Raw genomic sequence first — 27,954 nt, forward strand, 5'->3', positions numbered from 1 at the left:
ATTAATAGCCTGACTCCCTAATCGCTCAGCCATCTGACCCCCTATATTAACTTTAATTGGCCCATAGTACTGAAAACATTGTATGTTACTGTCACTTATCTCCAGAACGCCCCAAGACCCACTGTGAGCAGCTCAGAGATGCTCCCCAGCGCAGTCCTGAGGGCTACCCCATCGTGGGGGCTTTTGTCCCTGAGTGTGATGAGCAGGGTCAGTACAGAACTCTGCAGTGCCACGGCTCCACTGGACACTGCTGGTGTGTGGACAATAGGGGGCAGGAGAGAGCAGGCACCAGGACCCCTCCTGGAAGCCCTCAACCCAACTGCAATGAAGAAGGTAAGATTTAAAATATTTTCAACAAAAAGTTTTGAAAGGTTGAAAAAATATTTTCAACAAGAAGTTTGGAAAGGTTGAAAATATATATATTTTTTTACGTTTAGAGTTTTTGGGGAGGAAAAATGTTTTGAAAAATCGTGTGAAAAATCATTTTCAAAATGTTGTTTTGAAAAAATCGTTTTGAAAAAATCATTTTGAAAAAATCATTTTGAAAAAATCATTTTGAAAAAATCATTTTGAAAAAATCATTTTGAAAAAATCATTTTGAAAAAATCATTTTGAAAAAATCATTTTGAAAAAATCATTTTGAAAAAATCATTTTGAAAAAATCATTTTGAAAAAATCATTTTGAAAAAATCATTTTGAAAACATTATTTAGAAAAAATCATTTAGAAAAAAATTACTTTATGAAAGGTTTAAAAAATGTTTTGCTAAAAAGTTTCTAACCCTTTTCACTCAAAACACGACACAAAAAAAGTGTCTATTTGTTTTACAACTTCCATAGTACGGAAAAAAATCTTTTACTTTCACTCATTCTCCAGAACGCCCCAAGACCCACTGTGAGCAGCTCAGAGATGCTCCCCAGCGCAGTCCTGAGGGCTACCCCATCGTGGGGGCTTTTGTCCCTGAGTGTGATGAGCAGGGTCAGTACAGAACCCTGCAGTGCCACGGCTCCACTGGACACTGCTGGTGTGTGGACAATAGGGGGCAGGAGAGAACAGGAACCAGGACCCCACCTGGAAGCCCCCAACCCAACTGTAATGAAGCAGGTAAGATTTAAAATATTTTCAACAAGAAGTTTTGAAAGGTTGAAAAAAATATTTTCAACAAGATGTTTGGAAAGGTTGAAAATATATATATTTTTGAACGTTTAGAATATTTTGGGGGGGGAAATAATTTGAAAAAATCATTTTGAAAAAATCATTTTGAAAAAATCATTTTGAAAAAATTATATACAAAAAATCATTTAGAAAAAAATTACTTTATGAAAGGTTTAAAAAATGTTTTGCTAAAAAGTTTCTAACCCTTTTCACTCAAAACACGACACAAAAAAAGTGTCTATTTGTTTTACAACTTCCATAGTACGGAAAAAAATCTTTTACTTTCACTCATTCTCCAGAACGCCCCAAGACCCACTGTGAGCAGCTCAGAGATGCTCCCCAGCGCAGTCCTGAGGGCTACCCCATCGTGGGGGCTTTTGTCCCTGAGTGTGATGAGCAGGGTCAGTACAGAACCCTGCAGTGCCACGGCTCCACTGGACACTGCTGGTGTGTGGACAATAGGGGGCAGGAGAGAACAGGAACCAGGACCCCACCTGGAAGCCCCCAACCCAACTGTAATGAAGCAGGTAAGATTTAAAATATTTTCAACAAGAAGTTTTGAAAGGTTGAAAAAAATATTTTCAACAAGAAGTTTGGAAAGGTTGAAAATATATATATTTTTCAACGTTTAGAATATTTTGGGTGGGGAAATAATTTGAAAAAATCATTAAGAAAAAATCATTAAGAAAAAATCACTCAGAAAAAATATTTTGTAAAAAAATTACGTTATGAAAGGTTTGAAAAAATGTTTTGCTAAAAAGTTTCTAAATCTTTTCACTCAAAACACAACACAAAAAAGTGTCTATTTGTTTTACAACTTTCATATGAACTTGTTGAGTTGCACCCATGGTACAGAAAAAAATCTTTTACTTTCACTCTTTTTCCAGAACGCCCCAAGACCCACTGTGAGCAGCTCAGAGATGCTCCCCAGCGCAGTCCTGAGGGCTACCCCATCGTGGGGGCTTTTGTCCCTGAGTGTGATGAGCAGGGTCAGTACAGAACCCTGCAGTGCCACGGCTCCACTGGACACTGCTGGTGTGTGGACAATAGGGGGCAGGAGAGAGCAGGCACCAGGACCCCTCCTGGAAGCCCTCAACCCAACTGCAATGAAGAAGGTAAGATTTAAAATATTTTCAACAAAAAGTTTTGAAAGGTTGAAAAAATATTTTCAACAAGAAGTTGGGAAAGGTTGAAAATATATTTTTTTTTTTACGTTTAGAATTTTTGGGGAGGAAAAATGTTTTGAAAAATCGTGTGAAAAATCATTTTCAAAATGTTGTTTTGAAAAAATCATTTTGAAAAAATCTTTTGAAAAAATCGTTTTGAAAAAATCATTTTGAAAAAATCATTTTGAAAAAATCATTTTGAAAAAAACATTTTGAAAAAAACATTTTGAAAAAATTATATACAAAAAAATTACTTTATGAAAGGTTTAAAAAATGTTTTGCTAAAAAGTTTCTAACCCTTTTCACTCAAAACACGACACAAAAAAAGTGTCTATTTGTTTTACAACTTCCATAGTACGGAAAAAAATCTTTTACTTTCACTCATTCTCCAGAACGCCCCAAGACCCACTGTGAGCAGCTCAGAGATGCTCCCCAGCGCAGTCCTGAGGGCTACCCCATCGTGGGGCCTTTTGTCCCTGAGTGTGATGAGCAGGGTCAGTACAGAACCCTGCAGTGCCACGGCTCCACTGGACACTGCTGGTGTGTGGACAATAGGGGGCAGGAGAGAACAGGAACCAGGACCCCACCTGGAAGCCCCCAACCCAACTGTAATGAAGCAGGTAAGATTTAAAATATTTTCAACAAGAAGTTTTGAAAGGTTGAAAAAAATATTTTCAACAAGAAGTTTGGAAAGGTTGAAAATATATATATTTTTCAACGTTTAGAATATTTTGGGTGGGGAAATAATTTGAAAAAATCATTAAGAAAAAATCACTCAGAAAAAATATTTTGTAAAAAAATTACGTTATGAAAGGTTTGAAAAAATGTTTTGCTAAAAAGTTTCTAAATCTTTTCACTCAAAACACAACACAAAAAAGTGTCTATTTGTTTTACAACTTTCATATGAACTTGTTGAGTTGCACCCATGGTACAGAAAAAAATCTTTTACTTTCACTCTTTTTCCAGAACGCCCCAAGACCCACTGTGAGCAGCTCAGAGATGCTCCCCAGCGCAGTCCTGAGGGCTACCCCATCGTGGGGGCTTTTGTCCCTGAGTGTGATGAGCAGGGTCAGTACAGAACCCTGCAGTGCCACGGCTCCACTGGACACTGCTGGTGTGTGGACAATAGGGGGCAGGAGAGAACAGGAACCAGGACCCCACCTGGAAGCCCTCAACCCAACTGCAACGAAGCAGGTAAGATGTCAAATGTTTTCGAAAAAAAGTTTTGAAAGGTAAACATTTTTTTTTTTTATGGTAAGGTAAGTGTTATTAAATTCACTAAGCTGTACTTGTAGTTTGCAGACACACACACACATTACACATAATCCCTTATTTGTATAATAAATCTTTATTGTTGTATTTATCCTATTTACAGTGATAAAAATATGCAAGATGTGGACAAAACATGATATCAAATAATAGTAAACCTGTGACTGGTGACTAATATGTTCCACCCACAAGAGACTCACATCTGTAACTCTACATATGAGTAATAAAATAATTTGAACCCAGCAAAGGCTGCCAAGTCATAGAGACAGGATTGTCTCTCTGAGGTGATTTTGGGTCCAGAGAGAGTACACCAGTCTTTTTTCTTGGTTTTCCTGGTCAACTTCCCCACTTCCAAATTATATTTAATGTGCTCTCTTCTCACCCATGTCACAAAGGACTACCCTAACAGAATCCATTTGGAAATGTCAAGTTCAAGGCAAGAGCACTGTTAAATTTGTTTCACAGTCTCGAGGAATAGTGAAAAAGATCACATGACACGTAGTTAAGCGGTGCTTTTCAACTTCCCTTGAAAGAATGTTATTGTAAATTGTAAATGGTTGGGTAGGTGAAATGGTAGGTGTGTACAACAGATTTTGTGCACAGGCTAGTGTTTGATTGTACAAATTAACTAAGTCCATATCTGCGTGTGTGTGTGTAAGAGACAGGAATATTGCGTGGCCCCTGAAGGGGGCCTCTCAGGGCCATAGATCAGGACTCCTGTCATAGCTGTGTAAACACTTGCAGGGTCAGCTCACCTCTCGCTAGCAACAGCTGGGGGTCTTATAGTACCGTATGGCTCTCATAATCATGGCACCCTCTCTCTTAACAGCTGACTAGCTCTGCCTGCGCTCACCTTCAAGGTCGACCGCCCCCCCTTCCCTCCCCCCATGCCCCCTCAATCTCCGCTGAACTCCGAGTGTCTCACACAGTCACAGCACACTGTCCCAACACGTCCTGTGTGCCCTCTGACAACGCTTCCTGTGTGCCCTCTGACAACGCTTCCTGTGTGCTCTCTGACAACGCTTCCTGTGTGCCCTCTGACAACGCTTCCTGTGTGCTCTCTGACAACACTTCCTGTGTGCTCTCTGACAACACTTCCTGTGTGCTCTCTGACAACACTTCCTGTGTGCTCTCTGACAACACTTCCTGTGTGCTCTCTGACAACACTTCCTGTGTGCTCTCTGACAACACTTCCTGTGTGCCCTCTGACAACACTTCCTGTGTGCCCTCTGATTCATGTTTTGGCCAACTCCCCCATCTGATTTCCATACCAACACATCCATCACCACACATCGCACCATATCATGTCCCTAGCCTATGAAACCATACCATGACAAAGTTGGGACTGCCTTTCTAACCCCGCCTCCCCTCCCCCGCCCCCTCCCCCCCCCCAGTGACCCCCACTAGGCGCCCGGAGACCGTGTGTGACCGCTGGCGAGCCAGCCTAGTTGACCACTACGGGGGCAAACCAGAGCCCCAGCATTACCTACCTCAGTGTGACCCGGATGGCCAGTTCAACCCGGTGCAGTGTTACGGAGACAGCAGCTACTGCTGGTGCGTGGACAGGGACGGACGTGAGGTGGCCGGGACGAGGTCGCACGACGTCGTCAAGCCAGCGTGTGAGTGACATCACCGCGCTCCTCATAGAGACAAGCGGATCGATGACAGCGTTGTGGTGTTCCTCAGCTGGAAGTCGTCTTTTTCAAGCAACATTTTTTTTAAAGCACCTCCCATGACTCTCAGAAGGCACAAAAGTCTCTAAAATACTGAAATTGACGTGTTCCTTCCCCCCCTAACCTTTCTCAACAGGTATTCCAACGGTGGCTCCTCCCACCATGCACCCGTTGCCCCGCCCTGATGTGATCCCGCCCCCCTCCTCCTCAGGAACCTCCCTGCTGTACGCCCAAGGTCAGCAGATTGGAGCGCTGCCTCTCAACGGCACCATCATGGACCAGGAGCACTCCTCAACTCTTCTGGCTCTGCATGTAAGCACAACGGGCTGGGTGGAGCTGAATGGTTATAGCATTTCACTGCAGACCAAGAGGGTCTAGATTCAAATCCCACCCCGTCTTTCGCTTTGAACAAACGCATCTGTTAAATAAATAACTGATCGATAAATAATACTTTATTGTTTGTCCTCTCCCATGCTGTTCTGTGTGAATAACCGTTGAAATGCGACTTTGCAGGGATCCATTGTGGTGGGTCTGGACTATGACTGTAAAGAGAGGAAGGTGTACTGGACAGACTTAGCTGGTAGGACCATCAGCAGAGCATCCCTGGAGCGGGGGGCCGAGCCTGAGATACTCATCAACACAGGTGGGACACACAAACCCTACAACTCTATGTCACTGAAGACATTTTCCTTTGCATTCAGGTGTGCGGACAAGAACAACTGTACGCTTTGCTGTAACGTAAAAAAGGGAAACCAGTGCTGTGGATTCTGACTTGTGGTGGTTCTGACCGATAGGTTTGACCAGCCCAGAGGGCCTGGCGGTAGACGTGGTCCGCAGAGCCATGTTCTGGGTGGACAGCACGCCTGACAAGATCGAACAGGCCAACCTCGATGGCAGCGGGCGGAGGGTCCTGTTTGACACAGACCTGGTCAACCCCCGGGCCATCATAGTGGACTCTTCCACTGGGTAAGACTAACATGGCCGAGATGCAGTTTTTGTTGACGTGAATTCTCCTGGTCTCTGGCTGTGCGTAGCGCCTGAACTAAAGGTTCTCCATGCTCGAGTCAGTTTGTGTGACTGTGCATGACTGATGCCTCTTGTGATGAAAAACAGAGTTGTTTTGGTTCAGCTTCTGATTTAAAGCGCTTTAATGCGATGAGACAAGGAAAAGCCCATGGGATTGTGGGTCAGGGGCCACAGGTTGTTCTGTGCAACCTGACTGTGACCTCATCAGCTGTAAACATATCCTTCAGAGCCCTCATAAGCAAGCGTGGACCTGGTGGTCCCCCAAGACAGGCACAGTGCGTGTGTGCGTGCGCGTGTGTTTGTCTGAGCGAAAAAAGGGTTTTAGATTAGTGTTTCCCCTTGTTTAATTAATGGTCACGTCAATTATTTCTCATTTCCTGTGAGACAGCACACTTCCTGTTCCTGATGATGCCATGCAAAGATAGGGCTCTGTTACTCAGACAGCCTCTTTAGATAAGACCTCCGAAAGAGAAACCTCCACCGGCAGACGAGGTGAGAGTGAGAAGGTGAAGGATGAGGGGGCAGTGAAGCGGAGGAGAGAGAGAGATTACGTAAGGAGAAAGAAGGTCAAGAATGGAAGGGGGAATACAAGAGAATGAGAGAGCTTCTTAGAAAGTTCTGGAGGCGGAGAACACAGCTGTCTCTCTCTTTTTCTCGTTCCCTCTTTCTCCCTGTCTGTCCCCCTCTCTCTCTCTCTCTCTCTCTCTCTCTCTCTCTCTCTCTCCCTCCTCTCTCCTCTCCTCTGTCTGGGTGCCTCTGTGGAGGAGGAACAGGCAGCGCGTGGGCCAGGAACCACACACATGTTGATCCTGACCATGAGAGCTCTCTGACATGTCCACATCTGCAACAGCTGCTAGCCTCCGGAGAGCATATGTAATCCAAACCGCATGGGCAATCAGGACAACTCCTTTTGTGTGTGTCTGTGTTTGTGCGTGTGCGAGCATGTTTGTGTACACGTTAAATTCAGCTCTCTGGCACAGGGTATCGTGTGTTTAGTCTAATGTATCACCAAGCACACACTTCATCATCAGTCCAATCAGGTGAAGCAGCCATTTCACTGAACCCCAGTCCTAAATACCAGAAATGGTGACTGCCTTTGTTTCTCAGTTATCTTAGCCAAACATCTTTCAATGTTTCTGTTTTTCAAGAAAACAATTATTATTCTATTAACATGTAATGTTAGAACCAAATACTTTGTGCCAAACCCCCTGAAGCCGGTCATATACACCATAAAGAAGAATGTGTTACAAGTAATTGCATCTGATTAGGTATGTTTATTCAAACCATATGTTGGTAATAACACCAGTGGTACCTCATGAGAAGCAGTATAAGTTATCCCTCAGTATCTGATAATGCGAAGTACTCTTGTTTCAGAAAGCCTAGAGGGTAAGTTAAGTGATTGTAAAATGTAGTTTTATCTGTTTATTTATTTTTATCCACACTGTATTTCTTGGCACAGTGCTACAAGGACTGACGATAAAAAACATGTTATTGCAAAATGATTTTAAACATATATATTTTTACGTCCCCCACTTAAAATTGAGTGAGGGCGTAACAATATTATCCACCTCGTCAGTGAAAACAAAATTCGATTCATTTCTCTGAGGAATATGCCTTTAGAGAATAAAGTGCAACAACATACCTCGTCAAGGCAGTTCATTCCACTTATGTTTGTGAAACGGTGGTAGTGTTTTCCACAGGTTCATTTTACAACCTTATCAACCTCGTCATGCGTGAGTCCATCTCAAAGGTGAGTCCATCTCAAAGCTGTCCCCTTACCTGGCTGTGTGTTTTTGACTTTAGGACACTGTACTGGACCGACTGGAACAGAGAAGCTCCCAAGATAGAGAGTGCCTCAGTAGACGGATACAGCAGGAAGGTTCTGGTCAGGGAGGGGATTGGCCTGCCCAATGCTTTGACCTTTGACACTACCTCACGCCAGGTGTGCTGGGCGGACGCAGGTAAACGGGCCGCAAGGTGTTTGGTGAAACCCCCCCGACAAGTATTCCTCTCGATTAAAACCTAGTTTTATGTGCCGCAATTTGTTTTTTCCCCCCTCGTAAATGAATCGAATTTGAGCGCGTTACGTGGCGCACCGAACCTATATACCTCTATTTATCTTAAAAATCACAAGCTGTGAAATTGTCCGTTTGCTTTCAATCAAACCGACAGTCCCACATCGGTCTCTCTCCCGTTTGTCTCGCAGGGACGAAGCGATTGGAATGCATCTCACCGGACGGAACGGGTCGAAGGGTGATTCACAGCAACCTCAACTACCCCTTCAGCATGGTGTTCTACAGCAACCACTTCTACTACACTGACTGGAGAAGGTGGGTGCCTTACTCTGATAGAGCCCCAAACATCTTATACAACTGATCTTATTTATACTTTAGAACCAGAGACACGATCATTCTTATTCCAGCTCAGTGACATCACAAACATCTTATACAACTGATCTTATTTATACTTTAGAACCAGCTCTGTGACATCACAAACATCTTATACAACTGATCTTATTTATACTTTAGAACCAGCTCTGTGACATCACAAACATCTTATACAACTGATCTTATTTATACTTTAGAACCAGCTCTGTGACATCACAAACATCTTATATAACTGATCTTATTTATACTTTAGAACCAGCTCAGTGACATCACAGACTCCGACTCTCTCGTTCACAGGGATGGCGTGATGGCGGTGAGGCGTGACGGCAGCCAGTTCTCCGAGGAGTACCTACCCGACCAGAGGTCTCACCTGTACGGCATTGCCGTGGCAACTTCCCACTGTATATCAGGTGCTTATACACGCAAAATGCCTTCACGGTCACAGCCTGTATCATATCTTGTGGTGTGAGCCGTTGAGGTTAAAATACAAGTCAAACACAGAAGTTCTTGTTCCATGGCTCAAACTGAATCTCAATGGCGTACTTGGTTTTTACGTGACAGTAGGTGTGTCAACACCTGCTTTGAATACGTCAAATGAAAGAGAGGTAGACAGAAGTCCCATTGCACACAACCTGTCAACTGGGAAAAGTAGAAGGCATCTGCTGTCAAATCATTGTACTTCAGACCCAGGCGACGAAATGTGACTGGTCCTGGCTCCCACATCAAAGCGCTTCAAAGCAATGGAAACAGCCAATGAGATTAGTCCGTTTTGTAGACCTACACTCAAATATCTTAAAGAGGGTATTTGTCTGTTATGGGGTAAAAATGACAACTGTTGACGTAATGTTTATTCTGGGATGCAAGGCTGGGATGTTATGCTGAGTGAAGTGTGCTGTCCGTGAGGTTCCGTTTGTCATTTGTGACCTAATATGGTTATTATCTGTTACAGGGAGACACTAATGACAGACTGTTCAACGGTGCTATTTCGAGCTAGTCTTTTAAGTGCTTCTCCTGTGAGAACTCCTTCAGAGGGACTGCAAAAGAACAGAAGAAACTCACCCCCAAAAAACCCACCTGAAACCACAAGACAAATTTACAAACACCAACGACAAATCCTTCACCCCCTCTTCCCTCACCACCTCTTCCCAAATATAGTTTTGTAAATTTGTTTTATACCTCATTTCATTCTACTGTATTTTTGTATGTGTGTTTTATAGAAATCCAAAGAAAAAGAAGCTTTAAAAAATAAGATCTGTGAGCCACAAATCCTGTTGTCACTGTCCATGAGTTTACGAGTGCACAGACAGCAATGCAGTATTTGAGTAGACTGTGCACTAATATGACATTTGTATTTCACACATGAAATTGCATTGACATTTTACCAAATACTTATTACCACAGTTTTTTTGTATCTTTTTGTATCTTTTGTAAGATGTGATATTTATAACAATAAAATGTGATTCAGGATTTGTACAACTACCCTCTGTAAGACTTTGTCCGGTTTGCCTATAAACCAACAAAACAATTCTCAAACTAGGGTTTCATGTCAGTTAGTTTAGGCCAACAAGAATCACACACAAACCACAAATTAGATTATGACATATATTTCATACATTTTATATACCCTCTCCATTCATTCCACAAAGTGGGAAAAGCTTTTCCTTCTCCAAAACCAAAAAGAAATTCCAATAGACTTGTCTTCCACTTCTTAAAACAAAACATGGTAATCCAACAAAGGCTTTGTCGTGGTTTTTGTAAGGTGGGGTTTAGCTACAACAGGTCTGTAGACTCTCCCGGCTTATAGTCTGGGGATAGTCCTAATTAGACTACCTGCGGTGGGTGGGGGCAGGTGACCCTTGGGTCAGGGGTCACATGGCAGGAACAGGGGGCGGGTCATCTGCCCACCTTTCCTAGGCGGTGGTCGGTCTTGGGGTCAGCGATGATGGCCTGGACGGCCACGATGGCCTCGTTGATCTTGGTCTGCAGGTCACGGAGCTCCTCGATGTGGAGCAGCCGCAGAATCTGGGCTGCCTCATTTAAGGTGGCGTCTGCAAAGGAGGGAGGGAGACACATTCAATACTAATCATTTCTTTGTGTGGTATTTTATGCTTTATTAACATTCGGCAGAAACGTATCCAGAGCGACATACAGTAAGTACAGGGACATTCCCCTGAGGCAAGTAGGGTGAAGTGCCTTGCCCAAGGACACAGCGTCATTTGGCACGGCCGGGAATCGAACTGGCAACCTTCAGATTACTAGCCTGATTCTCTAACCACTCAGCCACCTGACTCCCTTTATTGGATAGAGGTAGACAGGAAGAGAGAGCGGTAGGAAGGTAGACAGAGAGAGAAGACATGCAACAAATGGCCCAGGCCGGATTCGAACCTGCTGCTTAGCTCATGGACCTTTACCCGGTGAGCACCTCAGCACTCAGCTCACTCAATGACAGTCCTGGATGTGTATTGTAGTGCTTCTACTGACAGAACACAAGATAATCATTTAATTGGGTTCTTTCCCGTTTCCAGCTATGCCTCTTTGTGTGTTATAGAAGCCCCATTGTGCAGTTCTAGTTAGAAGGCTTCCCCCGTGATGACATAACCCCTGACATAGCCTAACATAGCATGATATTATCCTGACAGGATGAATGGCCACATCAAAGGATGGGGTTCCTTGGGAAATGACACGGTCCTCTCCACAAACACATGTCAACGCTTTGCTTCCTTTCTGTGGATGTGTCTCACATTTAAATGGAGAGTCACTTGGCATAATGAATAGGTCCCTTCACACCAGCTTTCCTGTTCGCTCTTACATCAACGTTGCACAAAGCCAAACCACAATCTGTTCTCTGCCCTCTGGTCATGTCCTGGTGCAGAACGTGTAGACCAGTGAGTACCTTTTTAGATTAAACATTTGGGTACGTAGAAAAGCCAAATCAGTAAGAACCTTCTTGCTCACTGAGGGCCATTCGGCGAAACACTTTCAAATACAACCGACCTGTGGAGCGCTTTTCACTGAGGAACTTTGTAACATGGGTAACGTACTGAAATTTCACGTTTGAGCCTGGTGCGCATTAACCATGACAAGCCCCTCGCTCCGCTCACTCACCTCCAGTATCAAAGCCAAGGACGTGCTTATCCAAGGCCACGGGTAGACCCTAGAGAGGAGCAGGCAAAACAGGAAGTCATACATCACTGCAATTAAAAACCAATCAAGGTCCACAGGAAGTGCCAAATGCACCGCCGGTCAACTCTGGAACAACTCCAAAGGCTGGCCGCTGAAGAGAGACGTCAAACGGTAGGCGTGCAAGGAGGTCACATGTTGTTCATTTTACAGAGATGAAAGGCTGAAAATTACAGAGCTGTGGTACTAGTTAAGATTACGAGTGTGTCCAGAATTTGTTTGCAGTTCATGTTAAATGAGGCTGAAAGTAACCATCTAGGATAAATACAGTTTACCCTCCTACCTGAACAGCTAGCTAGCTAGCTAGCTAGCAATTTCCCCCCTGGGATCAATACAGTGCTACTCTACTAAGGCTGAAGACCATCTTCCGACTTACCTCTTTAGACTGACTGGCCTTCAATATTGCCTCAGGGCTGAGCCTCTCTTGAATAAGGATCCTGATGGCCTTTTGGATAAAAAAAAAATAATAATAATTGAACGTGTGTTAAACACAGCAACGGTGGTTCCTTGTGCATGCTTCCTGATCCGCATACTGACCTTCAGCATCACAAGATAGTCGTCGTGCCGTTGGATGTTTAGGATGTTAGCCAGGGCCATGACACCAGCCTTAAAGTCTGGGTTGTTGCCTTCAGAATCAAGACACAAACACACACAGTTGTGGGAGTGATTAATTGGTCTGGTGGTCTAGCCGACACAGTTGGGTTGTCTTGCCTATTTCAATGTACCCTTCATCTCGTTTCTTTAAATCAGACATTTGTATTACAGTGAATCGTGTAGGACAGAGATGGATGAGATTAAGAGGAGGAAGGGGAGAGAGGAAGAGGAAATAGTTGGATTCGACTAAAGAAACACAAAGTGTTAAAGATGAGTGTGAGCAGGGGTCAATAAAAGAATGGGAGGAAAAGAAAGATGGAGGGAACAAAAAGAGGCGCAGCCCTACTCACTGTCCAGATGGATGAGAGGATCAGATGGTTTCTCAGTGTTGCTGGTGGCTGTGACCTGTGGGCAGTTCTTGTACTTATCCACTGTTTGGGGAATAAGACAAGTTAAGCCCTCAATGATTCCAGTTAGAATTACTTAGACAATGATGCCATCTAGTGGACAATCTGGGCATTTTAGTACAGTGAAAGCAGCATAGGTACAACTAGTGCAGAAGAAGAAAAAACATAATAAAAGGATCACAGAAAGACAATAAGCTTTTTTTTAATAATCTTTTGTATGAGGATGTAATTATAATTTACTGTACCATTGTCACCGTACTCAAAACGAACAGCTAGACCCAGCAACCAGTCAACTGCCTCTGGTCTTTCTTTGACACTGAATGGACAATTTACATCCTGAAGATACTGTGTGATTAAAAGAATACATTTTTTACAACCTAGACATTGCCTGAATTACATATTTCAACTAAAATTATACTGTGAAGTTTATGATTGAAATTAAATGATTGCTTCCAATCTTCTGAAGTATTAAGTACTGTACAGGTGAATTAGATTATATAGTTGGGCGGTGACCTATGTAAGAGTGTGTGTGTGCGTGTGTGTGTGTGGTGGTCCGGGGTGGGGCAAGAACCATCCATCTGGGTGCTGCTTCTACAGTCTGCCTTACCGTCTCAAAATACTTGGGCCATTCGGAGCTTGGGATGTTTCTCAGGTTGCCGCGGTCTTCGATTTTATAATGTCTGATTTTCTGATCCTCAATCCACACGATGAAATTCCTGAATTCGGTCTCATCTGCACAGCACAATACACAATAACTCAATTTTTCAGTCAGTTTTAAGCACAATGTTAAGTATTATAGGTTCCAAGTGCTAGCTAGACTGTGCAAGTACGCATAACTGGTCCTGTCTGACTTTAAACGATACCATCACTGCCGTCCAATGCACGCCATCTAGGTTATCCGGCTAGTTACCTACCAGGCAACCTACCCAAGTGATTCAATAAATAGCTCCGGATGATTTTATAACTAACTAACTAGCCAGTTGAAGATACTATTGTTTGCAAGTCTCCAACTAGCGACACTGGCCTAGCAAAAGTAAAGAGCTTGTTAGCTAGCTTAGCTAGCTACCAGCAAAGCATGGCAGTAGAGTGCTTGATTTCCATCCGTTTGTTTAAAAAATCGCTTGATTCTGTCCTACCTTTGCAATCAAATCCAGATGGGTTGTGATAGTCCAAAGCTGTCAGCTTTCTTTTAAACATTTCTACATATGTTTGTTTAAAGCAAATGTGCGTCAGCTAGCTACTAAGTTGCGTCTGGCAGGCCAATGTACTGAATGAATGGTAACTTCCGGCAGCTGATGATCACGTGACGTCACAGCTAACACTGTCCTGCAATGACTAAACATATCCACGGGTCGGCAGCAGAGCGCTATCAGAGAATGTCTAATAGGCTCTGGCGCTTTCAAAAGGGCTTAAAGACAATTCAGTAACGGTCTCCAACTCCACCTTCTTTTGCAAATGATACTGACTTTATTGTCGGACAAGATAAAAAAAAAAATATTGCGGGGCAGTATGTTCATTCTCAATGATCACTAAATGAACCACCTGACCTTTACAAGCACAACAGACAAAGACAAGCACAACAAATTGGCATTTAAAAAACAAAACAAAAATGACGACATAATACGTGGCCAATCAAACGTGTTTTAGACGAATCCAACCACCCAATGGGAACGGCGTACTGCAGAGCGTGGCGGATGTCAGTCGATTTTGAATTTTCAGATTATACAACAAGAAGATACGGGATCGCGCCCAAAGTAAGTGACTGAATAGCAACACACATTTACTTTATGAGGTTGTGTTTGTCATAAGTTTCATATTCAGCGATGTTCTCAATGCAAAATATTAACGTTTTGTGGAATGTGGCATTTTTTTGTATTGGTTGTTTTCATTTGAATCTGTAACGCGAGCATGGCCAGTATCTTGGTGGCTTTCTAGCGCCCGGTAGCTACTCAGCGCATACTTTGTTGCGAGCTAAATATTATGTTTCAAAATGATTCATTGAAGAAATATAGTTTATAATAGCTACCCAATATCTAGCTATAGTACCTTCCATATGCCAAGTTGTCCAAGGTAAGCCACAGGCTACAGCGTACACTCAATTGTAATCCAAGCTTTCGGGTTTTTTAAGTCAAACATAACGTTACAGGTAGTCAATCATGAGTTGGGCGGTGGAGGAATGGAAAGATGGCCTTTCGGGGAAAGCCCTCCAGAAGGTCCAGGAGCTCGAGGGCCAGCTGGACAAATATAAGAAAGAGAAGAATCAGAAACAGTTCCAGCTGGACTCTCTGGAAGCTGCCCTGCAGAAACAGAAACAAAAGGTAATGATCGCGCTATGGTAACCAGCTCTCTGTCCAGAAGCAGTCGAAAATCTTTTTTACTTCCTTCTTTCTTAAATGCGAATATTCTTTCAACATTTTGCGTACTCAGCCAGCGCTTTAATTCCTAAGATGAAGAAGGAGATCAAAATCATACTATACATGGACTTTTTTTTTTATGTCTGTGTGGATGTCCTTCCGTGCATTACGTTTGACCATCGCGATACTTTCTGGTCAGATGGACAGTGAGAAGAGTGAAGCATCGGCTATGAAGAGGGAGAACCAGTCTCTGTTGGAGTCATGTGACTCTCTGGAAAAGGCTCGTCAGAAGGCAAGCCACGACCTCACGGTGAAAGAACAACAGGTGAACTACCTCGAGGGTCAACTCAGCGCGAGCAAGAGGACCATCGAACGCCTGGAGCAGGAGCTGAAGAAGTGAGTATGCTGGCACGAGCAGGGCCGTCGCTAATTTGTACTCCTGACACCGAAAGCTAAATCATACAACGAAGTATGGGGTTGACCAGTATGTCTGACCAGGGTCCTTAAAATTGTCCACCCACCCCCCACCCCCACGGCTGGGTTATATATTAGCTACATACCTTTTACCGTTTTCGTCACACACAGGTAACACAGCGACTGATCATACGCCAGTGGCTATCAGTGAAAAGTGATGTGTTCTTTTCACAGGTTCAAGAATGACTTTGACAGGTCGCAGAACTCGCACTCTTCTGAGCTGCAGTCCTATTGCACCCCACAGAAGACTTTTGCCACCCCTGCAGCCACTCCTAGCTTTAGACAGAATGGTAACATCTGATTTATATATATTGTCAACAGCAGACAAGCTGTTGTCATTTGACAGCCCACGTTTTAAAATCGCACATTCAATGAACATTTTTCTGGAATCAGTATTTTAGTTTTTAATTTTTTCTTTTAAAGACAGTGCTCTTTCCCCTCTCACCCTTAGATTCCAGGCTTGAAGATCTACAGGAGAGATATAACCATGAGTTGGAGGAGAGGAAGAGACTGGAGGCTGAGCTGAAAATAATGCAAGTCAAGGTGAGTAGTTTTGTGATAGAGGTGGACACATGAGATAAACAGACAATAGAATATATATATTTTTTTTTTACATTTAGTCATTTGATTCTTCATGGAAAGATCTTTTTAGATGTACACAAATTGTGCATGTTGTCTTTTATCTCAGTTGTTAAATCAGTCGTCCGTGAGCCACAAGGACATCGCAGCCCGGCAACAGGCTGGCTCTTCGATATTCCCATGGCAACAGCAGAACCAATCGCAGAGCAACCAGTCCCAGGGAGCCATAGAAACGCCACTGAAGAGGCGTGGCGGTGCGGCGTCCTCTGGCTTCCTGTGGAACGCGGAGGAAACACCCGTTAAGACGAACCAACGAATCAGCGCGTCCGTATCGCATGGCGTCTCTGGAGACTCCTCCCACCAACAGATGGAGCAGCTAAGGACCCTCAACCACGGTGGGAACATTTCCCCCCCACCTTTGTTCAAACTATTGATAGCGATAACCATGTCTCAGTTCTCGACCCCTCTGTGGAGTGTAGAGACACTGCATGCTCATCTCCGACACTTCATGCCTTTAGTGTGTCATATAGCTCTGCTCCTAAGTCTATAAGGGATTATATATAGATATAACTATAGATATATCTTTAAATATATCTATAGATATGCTTCTTGTGTGCAAGGCATTTGAGAAACAAGATTTTGAATTACACGGTGTGTGGCCAGGCGAGGCTATCTCTCGGAGTGCCACCTTGTGTCTCAACACGCGTTTGTTTGACGTCTCGTGGGTCAGAGCTGAAGAGCAGAGTGGGTGAGCTGGAGCAGCGTGTGGCCGCCCAGGACAGGGAGGTGAAGAGCCAGACGTCCAGGCTGCAGGAGCTCCAGGCCCACCTGGACCAGGCCCGGAGGGACCTGACCGAGAAGGACCGTGCCCTGGGCAAGAGCCGGGACGACGTCGCCAAGGCCACCACTCAGCACGAGCAGGCTGTCGCCAAGGTAACGGAGAGAGGGAGTGTTTAGTCTTGTCTCGAACGCAAAGTACAACAAACTAGCGTGCCTCGCGTTCTGCGTGCCTCACGTTCTGCGTGCCTTTCCCAGTGTGCGTCAGTGGAACAGAAGCTGAAGCAGGTGTCGGAGGAGATCAGTTGCCAGAGGCACAATGCTGAGAGCTCCAAAAGATCCCTGGAGCAGAAGATTAAGGATCAGGAGAAGGAGAGCCAGAAGGTCAGTCGTCGTTTATCTGTCCACTCTTATCCCCGTCCGTGACTATGACTCTTGACTATGATGGTTGTTTATTCCGGCAAAAACATTCATTGGTACCCATTTCCTGGCATCTTAAGATTTTGATGACCTTTCAACACCAAGTTAACCTCTTTTGGTGTTTTTCCAGGAGCTGGCACACCTGCAGAGCAGCCACCAGGCCCTGGATCAGCAGTTCAACCAGACCAAGACCAAGCTAAACCAGGAGATCCAGCAAGCCAAGAAAGACCACAACATCGTCCAGTCTGAGCTAGAGAAGGTAAGACAAGTCCATCGCAAATGAGGTATGATGTGTTGTCTACACGTAGCTCAAGGGGACTTGTTCTTGTATTTTTATTTTATATTATTATTATTAATGATATTATCTCACGATAATGTAATTTACATTTCGGCCATGTTGCTGATCTAGCTTTTTCTCTTCTCCACCGCAGGTGACATTCCAGAAAGGTCAGATGGAGAAAGAAGTAGAGGAGCAGAAACAGAAGTTGTTCCGGTCCGAGCAGAGCCTGCAGGCCAGCCAGACCAAGGAGCTTGAAATCAGGAAGAAGTTTGAGGTACGGCCGACCTATAGTGCCAGCGTTGTCTCTCTCTCACGGCCCAGTATTTAGGGGGTCAGATGGCTGAGTGGTTAAGGAGTCGGGCTATTAATCAGAAGGTTGTTTGATCGATTACCGGCCCGTGCCAAATGATGTTGTGTCTTTGGGCAAGGCACTTCACCCCGGGGAGAATGTCCCTGTAGTTACTGTAAGTCATTCTGCTAAATATAAATTTACGAGGTGATCCTTACCTTCTGAAGCTGATTGCGACAAGTGCTGCTAATTAAAGCGTGTGTCAAGCTAGCTTAGGAGTGTCCCTTGGTAGAAATCTCTTTTTGTTATTTGATGTTTAACGTCAGAGTCTCCTACGTTCTGTGATGATATTTGTTGGTTTGTCCAGGAGCTGCAAAAGGAGAAGAATAACCTGAGCTCCCAGCTGGAGCAGGGCGGCAGGAAGCTGTCTCAGCTCGAGGAGGAGCGGAAGACCTGGGAGCAAAACCTGAAACGCAGCCAGAACATGGTGGAAGACCTGAGAGGTAGACTGTCACTGTTTGATGTTGGATTTGGTTTGTTTGTTTGTTGTTGTTGCGCTTGTGTTAAGTTCAGGAAGTAATGGTTTTAAATGCTTTATCGTAACAGCTAAAACTGAAGCTCAGGGTGAGGAGTTGAAAGGACTTAAGACAAAACTGGAGAGTCAAGCCATGGCCTCCTCCCAGGATCTGGAGAACCTGAAGAAAAGTCTGTCCGACACGGAAGCGAAAATAGAGAAGTCCCACGGCGAGCTGCAGAAACAAAAGCAAGAGGTGGAACAGCTGTCAATCAAGCTCAACGCCATGGAAAACGAGAACAAAGACCTGAAGGCAACCTTGGGCAGCAGTCAGAAAGAGTGTGTCGACCTGAGAAAGAAACACAAAACTCTGCTTCAGTGGAAAACCGAGAAGGAAACCCTTATTAACGACGCTGAGACCGTGCAGCAAGGCTTGACCAGCAGAATCAGCGAGCTGGAGAAGAGCGCGGTGTCCCTGAACGATGACCACAGCGTTCTAAAGGACCTGCTGAAAACCGCAGAGGAGGAGAAGGCCAGTCTTTCCGGTCAGATCGACTCCCTCAAGGGTGAACTGCTCAACAAGTGCACCGAGCTGGAGGAGAAAGAGCGACTGGGCGAGGAGCTCGTGGCCCAGCTGTCAGAGGTGGGTCAGAAGCACTCCAAAGACCTGGAGAACATAGGGCTCCAGGTCACACGCCTGGAAGACCAGGTGAAAGACCTAGAGAGCCGTCTCCAGCAAGAAAGCGAGAGGGCGGAGAGGGCAGAGAGGTCCCACGTGGAGCTCTCGGAGCAGTACCAGGTGGCCTGCGACATGGCACAGTCCAAAGACTCTGTGATCGAGCTGGGCCAGGCTGAGGTGTCTCGGCTCCAGGAGAGTGTCGCCCAGGCAACCGCCCAGCTGGATCAGCTGCAGGCCAGGCTTGCGGAGGAAAGGAGCTGTCTCGTGCGGGAGTGCGAGGAGAGCGTCGCCGTAAAGGCGGAGGAGGTGGAGCAGGCCAAGCTGGGACTGATCAAGTCTCAACAGGAGCTCTCCTTCTTCCAAGACCAGGTTTCATCTTTAGAATCAGCCCTGAAGTTTCATAAAGACCTGGGGGCTGACCTAGAGACTAAGTTTGATGACTTGGTGAAAACTAAAGAGGATCTCTTGGAGAAGCTCTCTGAGGCTGATAAAAGGAAAGAGGGTTTGCAAACGGAAATCGATGCCCTTTCGGAACGGGCGAAGTCTGCCGCTAAACTTCAGGAGCTGTGTGACGTACTGACAGCTGCGGATCAGGAGAAACAAAGTGCTCTTCAGAATATGTCAGAGGCTTTAGCCCAGACAGAGAATGACATTAAGATACTCAAGGCACAGACGAGCGCTGCAGAGGACAAGGCTTCTGAAGTGGAGAAGCTCAATGAACAGCTGTCAGAAAAAGTACAGGAGATTGAAAAGGAGGGAGAGGAAAAATATCAAAGCCTTCACGATTCCCTGAATGAAGAGAAAGATATTCTGCTGAAGCAGATCTCTGCGTTAAAGGAAGAGCTTTCTGAGAAAGAGGCTTCGGCAGAGATGCTTCCTGCTTTGAAAACTGAGCTGGAAGAGGTAAACCAGATGTGTGCTGACCTGAGGAAGACCTTGGATGCTTTAGAGAAGAGTCATGCGTCTGCCCTTGAGCACAATGCAAACCTGGAGAACACGGTGGAGGAGAAAATCAAACAAATAGCCTCTCAGGAGAACGAGATCAAAGACGTTTCCCAACGACGCCAAGATGAATTTGAGAAACTGAAGGAGGAACAGGAGAGGAAATGCAAAGAGGCAGCAGAGGCTAAGGAGCTATGGGAGAGCGCCTCGTCAGAGCTCTCGAAGCTCAGGGAAGAAGGTGCCTATCGCGACAGCAAGCTGAAGGAAGTTGACGAGGCTTACAAACTGGCTTGCCAAGAGGTCGAAAACTGGAAAGAAGCCGTGTCGAGCCAGCAGAAAGAGATTAAGTCAATGAAAAGTTCTCTGTCTGCTGCTACCAACGGCCTAGAAGAGAAGGATAACGAGATCAAGAATCTGAAGGATAAGTTGAACCATGCCCAAGCAGAGCAGGCCAAAGCAACCGATGCCCTCAAGGAGAAGGTCATGAATATGAACAGGATCAAGGTCCAGCTAGAGATGCTTCAAATGGACCTGGAGGACAACGAAGCCTGCATCAGCTCCTACGAAGCTCAGATAGAGGAGCTGAGAGGAACTGTGGCCGCTCTGGAGGCCAAACTAGCGGAGAGTGAGACTCTGAGGTCCACTCTAGAGCGCGAGTTGGAGGAGATCAAAACCCAGAGGTCCGTCTTGGAGTCCCGGTTTGAGTCCCTTGAGGAGGAACTTTCCTCAAGGAGCACTGAAGTCACACAGCTGGCTGCTAGTCTGGAGGATGCTCACAGGCAGAACCAGACTCACCTTGCCTCTGTTGACCAGGTGAGTTGTCTGCAGGCCACGGTCGACGGTGTCCTGGAGCAGTTGGAAGAGGAAGTTAGGAAACGCGAAACCGTCGTAGCTGGCGTTTTCCAGCTGGAGGCTAACGTGGCTCAGCTAACTGAGGAGAAACTCCAGCTGGAGGCTAATGTGGCTCAGCTAACTAAGGAGAAACTCCAGCTGGATGCTAATGTGGCTCAGCTAACTGAGGAGAAACTCCAGCTGGATGCTAACGTGACTCAGCTAACTGAGGAGAAACTCCAGCTGGATGCTAACGTGACTCAGCTAACTGAGGAGAAACTCCAGCTGGATGCTAACGTGACTCAGCTAACTGAGGAGAAACTCCAGCTGGATGCTAACGTGGCTCAGCTAACTGAGGAGAAACTCCAGCTGGATGCCGACTTGAAGAGGCACAAACTGAACTCCCGAGACGAGGTGGAGGCGGTCAAACGAGAGAACGAACGCCTCCAAGCGGCCCTCCTGAGCCTGACTGAAGAACACGAAGGTCTGAAGGTTGCCGTGGAGAGGGCCGACCGGAGTAAGGAGGCGACCGGTGTGAGGAACCAGGAGTTTGAGAGGGAGCAAGCAGAGTTGCACGGGAGGCTCGCAGTGTTGCAGGAGGAGTCAACCTCGTTTAAGGAGCAGTATGACGGCCTGCTGGCCCAAGTAAGAGAACAGCAGAGTCGTCTCCTGCAGCTGCACACTGAGCATGTGCAGCAGGAGGAGGTCAGGAGAACAGCAGAGTCGATGGTGGTCATCAGCTCAACGCTGGAGGAAGAGGACGCCCCAGGTGAGTCGAGTCATAACGACGTCATCGTTTGGAGTAAGAGGATTTTAAGATTCAGTGGTTTTTACTTGAAATGAGACCACCTGGTGATGCGACTAAGCCGTAGACTTTTAATCCGTGTCAACTTCAGGGGCAAAGCCGTCAGACAGAATCAACGGCAGCATGGAAGGGGTGAATGTCGGAGAAGAGCCCTCGATGAAGTCTGAAGGGTGGGAGGAGCTATCTGGTGTGTTTGAGGAGTTGGTCCAGACCATGGAGGAGGAGGAGAAGGAGGAGGAGGAGTGGAGAACCTCCCTGGTCCCTCCTCAGGAGCCGCTGGAACAGCAGCAACATCCTGCACAGCAGGTAAGACCTTTTCAGAAAAGACATCCTGGGTTTAGAACGTCCACTAAGGCTATTCGATTCCTTTCTTCTTACCTCCGTTTTTTTTTTTTTTTTTTACCTCTGACGTGTGACGTAAATACGGTATTGTGAGAGGTTGGGTGGTCATTGTTTTACATTTCCACAGGAGGCCTCAAACAGCATTGAGGAGCTGGTCTGTACCGCTGCACCCGAACCCATTGAGAGCTCAAACAGCAGCATCACGGATAGCTCGTCTCCGACAACCACCACCCCTCCTCAACCCCACCCTGTACGGCCAGGGACAGACCTGGAGACGAGCGGGGAGGCGGTCCAAAGGCTGCAGGGGGAGCTCCTGAGCCTCCACGCCCACTTTGACCTCCTGACCTCCGAGATGGCCCTCAGGAAGGAGCTGTGCACCCAGCTGGAGGTCAGAGTTCAGGCGGCCGAGGAAGAGAGGTGTGGCTCCGCGCAGAAGCTCTCCGCCCAGCTGGAGGAGAGACGGGAGATGGAGGACAAGCTGTCGGCGCTCGCGGAGGAGGCAGATTCTCTGAGGCTTCAGCTTCAGACGTCTAAGTGTCAGTTGTCTGACGTCCTGGAGATGCTGGAGAACCTGGAAGTGGCTAAAGGTAAGGAACATCAAATCACACTTGGTTTGCTTTGGTTTATGATGGAGAAAACGCCTGGAGCCGTCTGCAGAAAAACAAAAACTTTGGACGGAATCGGTTCCGTACCATAATGCCATAGTCAATTTGACTTTTACTCTCCTCCAGGCGGCTGGGACGAGCGGTTCCTCCAGCAGGAGAGTGAGTTGAAGAGGGTTCGCTCGGAGAAGGCCAACCTGGAGTCTCACATCCTGTCGATGGAGGCAGACCTCGAGACCATGCAGGGCCACAAGCTCCGCCTGGAGGGGGAGGTGGAGGCCCAGCGCCGGGCCGCCTCTGTCCTGGAGCAGCAGCTAGGGGCCCTGGGGGCCGACGCCAGCCAGCTGCGGACAGAGCTGGGGGCCGTCATCGAGGACCGGGATGAGCTCGGCCTCTCCCTCGCCCGGTGGAAACAAGAGGCGGAGAACCTGGAGAAGACCAACGTAGACACCAGGGAGCTCATCAAGATCCTGGAGGAGGATATCCGAGTGGGGAAAAAGGAGGTCGGAGAGGCCGTGGAGAGCCTGGAGAGCTTCCGAAAGGAGAAGGAGCAGCTGGTGGGGCAGTGCCGGGCCTTGGAGGAGGCGGTCACGCTGGAGATCCGAGGGAAAGAGGAGATCCTCAAGGAGCTGAACGCATTTAGGGACGACCGGAACGCAGCCTGCCTCGACTCCGAGTCCATGGTCACCAAGATCCAGAGCCTGGAGGGAGAGGTCTCCCGTCTGGCCCAGTCACTGGAGTCCTCCCTGCTGGAGAAAGGCGAGATCGCCTCCCGCCTCAACTCCACCCAGGACGAGGTGAGGCAGATGAGGTCGGGCATCGAGAAGCTGCAGGTTCGGATCGAGTCCGACGAGAAGAAGAAGAAGCACATGGCCGAGCTGCTGAGAAGCGCCCAAAGGAAGGCGGAATCTCTCCAGGACCGCATCGAGTCCCTGGAGAGGGAGGCGGAGGTGTCCGAGGGGAACCTGGAGGATGCCATCATGCAGTCCGAGGCTGCTAAGGCCGAGCTGGAAGGGGTGGAGGAGGAAAAGCAAGCCCTGGAGAAGAGGATCGGGGAGACGGCCGAAGAGCTGAGCAACCTGAGGGCGGAGAAGGAGAGGCTGGAGAAGGAACTGGTCCAGAAGAACGCTGAGATCCAGGAGTTGAAGGCGGCGAAGCAGGCCGCTGCCACGGAGCTGCGAGAGAAGGAGGCGGAGATGGAGGATCTGCAGAAGTCTGCGGAGAAGGGGCGGAGAGAGGGGGAGAGGCTCCGCGCTTTGGAGGAGACCTGGGAACAGGGGAGGGAGAGGCTGGCTGAGGCTGAGGGAGAGGGCAGGAGGCTGGAGAAGGAGAAGGAAGAGTGGAAGGCCGAAAGAGAGAGGCTAGAGGGAGAGAAAAGAGTCCTGCAGGCCAGCCTGTCTTCCGCAGACAAGGACAAAGATGAGCAGGAGGAGGAGAGGATGAGGTTAAAGGAGGAGAGGGAGAGTTTACGGTCGTCGGTCCTGTCTCTGGAGAGCGCAGCCGGCCAGCTGCAGCATCAGCTGGAGACCTCCTCCCTCTCCATCTCACAACTCACCCAGGAGGTGAGCTACTCACGGACCACTCTTGTAACTCCATTCCTCCGTGGCTGTGATAGATTAACCCATGTTTTGTTTGCTTCTCCAGGTAACCGCCCTGCAGCAGAGCAACGGTCGGCTTCAGAGTGAGCTGGAGGACACTCTAAAAGAAGCCAAGATACTGAGAGAAGATTTGGAGCAAGACAAAACTGAATTTTCCTCTCAGCTGCAACAACAGGCTGACAGCTACAAGGTTAGGAAATTCAAACATATTATTTTTTATATAATAATATAATGTTGGGGGGGTGTCATGTCATTCTGTTTGTGGAACTGCTAACCGTGGGCCGCCCTGTTTCTCCTCATCCTCTCCAGTTATCTCTGGAGGAAGTGACCTCAGAGAAAGAGGAGCTGAGGTGTCAACTGGCTAGCGTGCAGGAGGAGAAGAAGAAGAAAAAGGAGGAGAAAGAGGAGGAGGTGCTGAAACAAACCCAGCAGCAGGTGAGGCTTCTGGAAACGTGGACATGGACCTTGTTGGGTTTCCATCCTGTGCTGCTTGTTTTGACAGGCAAGGAGAGAAAAGACCAAAACTATGAATGAACTCCCACAGAAAATAATCAAAATCTCAGTTTCTTTGAGGTTTTCAGGTTGGTATTGGTGCAGTTTTATGGACATATGTGAAGCCATCTGTGATACTGCTTGTAAAAAAGCAATATACAAATAAGATTTGAATAGACACAGGATAAGGATCTTGGTTACTCAGTCTCTGTCTGTAGTGATGCTGACAGCTAAGTTCAGCACAGTGGGGTCGACGTTTAGCCGTAGTTAGCGACAAACGTTCAACATTCAGAGTGCAGTATTGCCCCCTGTGACGGTGTGGCAGGTGTCTGAGCTGAGCTCTCGCGTCGCCCGCCTGTCCAAGGAGAGAGACTCGGCCCTCAGCAAGATGAACCTTTGGATGAAGTCCTGCAAGCAGCTGGAGAAGGAGAAGGAGGCGTTGTTACAGGAGGGTCACCAGCAGGGGGAGCTCATCGCCAACCTTCAGAGCGGCCAGACCGGAGAAGGTATCTGGTTTTGTCACTCTCCTGCACTGTGATTTCCTGTTCCCAACCAGAACATAACGGCAGACATAATGTTCTTAAAAACCTGACGCTTGAATAGCGTTATCTGGTGTACCGTTGATATCTGGTGTGTCGTTGAGTAGCTTCTGTCATTTTGAATCCCGTAGTGTATTGAGAGGACTGCTGGTCATAATGTTGTCTGACTCCATGATGTTGCAGCAGGTGGAGAAAGCAGTAAGGAGGTTCAGGCTGAGCTGGAGGAGCTGAAGAGAGCTTTGGAAGAACGGAAGAAAGAGGCGGAGGAGAGAAACAAGGAGTTGGAGGAGAGCAGGAAGGAGGTGGAGGAGCTGAGCGAGGCCTTGGAGGAGAGGGGTAGGGAGGCTGACGAGAGCCTGGACAAGTACTGCAGTCTGATGGTGCGAGTTCACAAGCTGGAGGAGACCAACGACTCCCTGAAGACACGGCTAGAGCAGATCAACCAGCAAGCTGGCAGCACTAACGCTAACCAGGGCAGCAGCGCTAACGCTAACCAGGGCAGCAGCGCTAACGCTAACCAGGGCAGCAGCGCTAACGCTAACCAGGGCAGCAGCGCTAACGCTAACCAGGGCAGCAGCGCTAACGCTAACCAGGGCAGCAGGACCCCCAGGCGACAGAGCAGGAAGTCGACCCAGAGGACACAGGAAGCAGTCACGGACGACACGGAGAACAAAGCCGTGGGTCAGGGGTCAGGAAAGAGGGGGTCAGGGAAGCGGGGCAACGACGGCGACAAACCCTCCAAAGCCCAAGAGACCTTGCACAACCTGGCCAAGAGGATCAAAGCGGGCGCCGTGGCAACCACGCCCAAAAAAGGAAGCCATCGGGAAGAGGAGGAGTTTAGGCCGGAAGGACTTCCTGAGCTAGTGCAGAGAGGTGAGTCTCTAATGAGGAAACAAAGTGGTAGTTCTGTCAGGGACAAACCACAATCTCTCTGTCTCACTCTCATCCCCCGTCTGCCAGGTTTTGCCGACATCCCCCTTGGGGAGGCCAGTCCCTTCATCATGAGGAGAACCACTGTGCAGCAGCGCTGCAGCCCCCGCCTGGCCGCCCAACACGCCTCGGCCCCCCCCTCCTCAGCCCCCCCTCCTCGGCCCAGAACCAGCTGAGGCACGGCGCGCTCTCACCTGCTGAGGATAGCAAGCTGTCCAAGGTGAGCCTTACAGGCGCGCACACCGACGTGCTTTTGCTCACACATGCGCGCGCACACACACATTTTGAAATACTTCAGGTTGGCTGAGAAGATGAGGCTGGCTCCCTGTTGAGACCACTGCCACCTCGGTAGTCTCACAGAGAGATTGTGAGTGAGGGAGAAAGAAAGAAGAGTGAAAGAGCGAGAACAGAGGGTGGGGGAAGTATCACCTTTCTGTCCACGCTACAGAGAGGTTGCTTAAACACCATGGCGATGAAAAGGCTTGTACGAGGTGGGAAAGATGGGCTTCTTCTTTGTGGCGGGAGGAAGGAAAAGAGGGTGGAGGAGAGAGGTGTGTGTTTTGTCACGCTAACCCTGCCACTGACAGTCATGGGAATCCTCCTTCCGCCGTCTAGATTAAAAATTGGACACCTCAAACTCACACAGTCACAGTCACACGCACCTGCTTGACAAAGCGTTCAGATGAGATCAAAGAGAAATAAAACACAGGAATATGAAACCTTTCTTGCGTGCATCTACGGATCAGCCTCTCCTACTAATTACTCTTGGGACGTTATGGGATGTTTAGTTGAAGTGGGTGGAGGGGAGGGGGGGGTTTGACCCTCCATCCTCTACCCTCCCAGGTCGACCCCTCACCCAGCTTGGGGCCCCGCTCTTAAATAACGATTTAGGGTAGAAGAGCCCATGCCACAATGGTTCCACAGCGAGTCAGGTCAGCTGGACTGATCCCATCCACAGGAGGACAGCCCAGGGAAGGGCCTTGTAGGGGGGGATTAAAGAGGGTTCATGAAAGGGGCTCAGGTAACCAGGGCCACTTGCCTGACTGGTCGTGTCAGTCTCGATGGTGACCGCTTCCAGCCTGTCCGTGGCTCTGTAAGGCAGTCTGACCCCTTTGACCTCTTATATCTCTCTCTCTCTCTCTCTCTCTCTCTCTCTCTCTCCCTCTCCCTCTCCCTCTCTCTCTCTCTCTCTCTCTCTCTCTAGGTGCTGGAGCCACTTAGTCTCCAGAGCACCGTCGACAAGGAAACCCTCGTGACGGACAGCCCCGACTGGAAAGGCTTGTGCGTTAGCCCCGCCCCCCACTCTCGGGAGAGTCGAGGACGGAGGTCCCTGAGCACGCGGAAAACTCCGGAACAGCGGGAGAAACGCAGAGAGGCCATGAGCTCCACGCAAGGGGAGGAGAACTGTCAAGTTCAATAGAGGACTGGCAGAAACAGCACTGAATAGACCATAGTCATGTGTGGTTAGGTGGTAGAGTAGGTGGTGTTAGCGCTTCAATCACTCATCCTATTCAGCACTACAGGATAACTGGAACAGTGCTTATCAATGTTAACAGATAAATCAAGAGCACCTCAGAGACTTAAGTCGTGTAAAAAAAAAAGAAAGAAATGATTTTATCAAGTGTGGTTCCGGTTGCTGGTCCAGACTAAC

General features: G+C 47.5%; 3 protein-coding genes across 8 annotated transcripts in view; 2 read left to right on the plus strand and 1 right to left on the minus strand.

Annotated features, from left to right (window-relative positions):
• nid2a (nidogen 2a (osteonidogen)) overlaps positions 1-10,136 on the plus strand; it is a 32,502-nt gene extending 22,366 nt beyond the window's left edge. Inside the window, exons 16-29 of the mRNA XM_084668497.1 lie at positions 106-333; positions 876-1,103; positions 1,454-1,681; positions 2,042-2,269; positions 2,713-2,940; positions 3,287-3,514; positions 4,984-5,208; positions 5,399-5,574; positions 5,776-5,905; positions 6,057-6,228; positions 8,092-8,249; positions 8,495-8,618; positions 8,973-9,085; positions 9,625-10,136. Coding sequence (XP_084524623.1) covers positions 106-333; positions 876-1,103; positions 1,454-1,681; positions 2,042-2,269; positions 2,713-2,940; positions 3,287-3,514; positions 4,984-5,208; positions 5,399-5,574; positions 5,776-5,905; positions 6,057-6,228; positions 8,092-8,249; positions 8,495-8,618; positions 8,973-9,085; positions 9,625-9,635 — 2,477 coding nt within the window. The 3' untranslated portion in view covers positions 9,636-10,136. The remainder of the gene's footprint in view (positions 1-105; positions 334-875; positions 1,104-1,453; positions 1,682-2,041; positions 2,270-2,712; positions 2,941-3,286; positions 3,515-4,983; positions 5,209-5,398; positions 5,575-5,775; positions 5,906-6,056; positions 6,229-8,091; positions 8,250-8,494; positions 8,619-8,972; positions 9,086-9,624) is intronic.
• A 127-nt stretch (positions 10,137-10,263) lies between these two features.
• rtraf (RNA transcription, translation and transport factor) lies at positions 10,264-15,041 on the minus strand. Of its 2 annotated transcripts, none has more exons than XM_084668494.1 (8): positions 14,903-15,041; positions 13,464-13,588; positions 13,102-13,201; positions 12,800-12,880; positions 12,393-12,481; positions 12,232-12,300; positions 11,781-11,829; positions 10,264-10,723 (listed from the first exon to the last, which is right to left on the minus strand). In XM_084668494.1, the coding sequence occupies exons 1-8, from the start codon at positions 14,907-14,909 to the stop codon at positions 10,569-10,571; spliced, it is 675 nt and encodes a 224-aa protein (XP_084524620.1). In that variant the 5' UTR covers positions 14,910-15,041; the 3' UTR covers positions 10,264-10,568. The 2 variants fall into 2 exon arrangements, with proteins under 2 accessions (XP_084524620.1, XP_084524619.1); XM_084668493.1 differs by lacking the exon at positions 14,903-15,041 and adding an exon at positions 13,993-14,181.
• On the plus strand, positions 14,496-27,646 carry cenpf (centromere protein F). 5 transcript variants are annotated; one of them, XM_084668491.1, is made up of 21 exons: positions 14,496-14,610; positions 15,003-15,174; positions 15,410-15,606; positions 15,859-15,974; positions 16,136-16,227; positions 16,373-16,658; positions 16,994-17,196; positions 17,299-17,424; positions 17,591-17,719; positions 17,892-18,014; positions 18,397-18,532; positions 18,636-21,764; positions 21,892-22,106; positions 22,270-22,729; positions 22,874-24,306; positions 24,389-24,532; positions 24,652-24,777; positions 25,160-25,340; positions 25,560-26,246; positions 26,334-26,523; positions 27,508-27,646. In XM_084668491.1, the coding sequence occupies exons 2-20, from the start codon at positions 15,013-15,015 to the stop codon at positions 26,477-26,479; spliced, it is 8,091 nt and encodes a 2,696-aa protein (XP_084524617.1). In that variant the 5' UTR covers positions 14,496-14,610; positions 15,003-15,012; the 3' UTR covers positions 26,480-26,523; positions 27,508-27,646. The 5 variants fall into 5 exon arrangements, with proteins under 5 accessions (XP_084524617.1, XP_084524613.1, XP_084524616.1 ...); XM_084668487.1 differs by having other exon boundaries at positions 14,497-14,610; positions 25,557-26,246; XM_084668490.1 differs by having other exon boundaries at positions 14,519-14,610; positions 14,985-15,174; positions 25,557-26,246.
• The last annotated feature ends 308 nt before the right edge of the window (positions 27,647-27,954 follow it).

Source organism: Hypomesus nipponensis, chromosome 12 (assembly GCF_054491055.1).
Source record: "Hypomesus nipponensis isolate SF chromosome 12, ASM5449105v1, whole genome shotgun sequence".
Lineage (NCBI taxonomy): Eukaryota > Metazoa > Chordata > Actinopteri > Osmeriformes > Osmeridae > Hypomesus > Hypomesus nipponensis.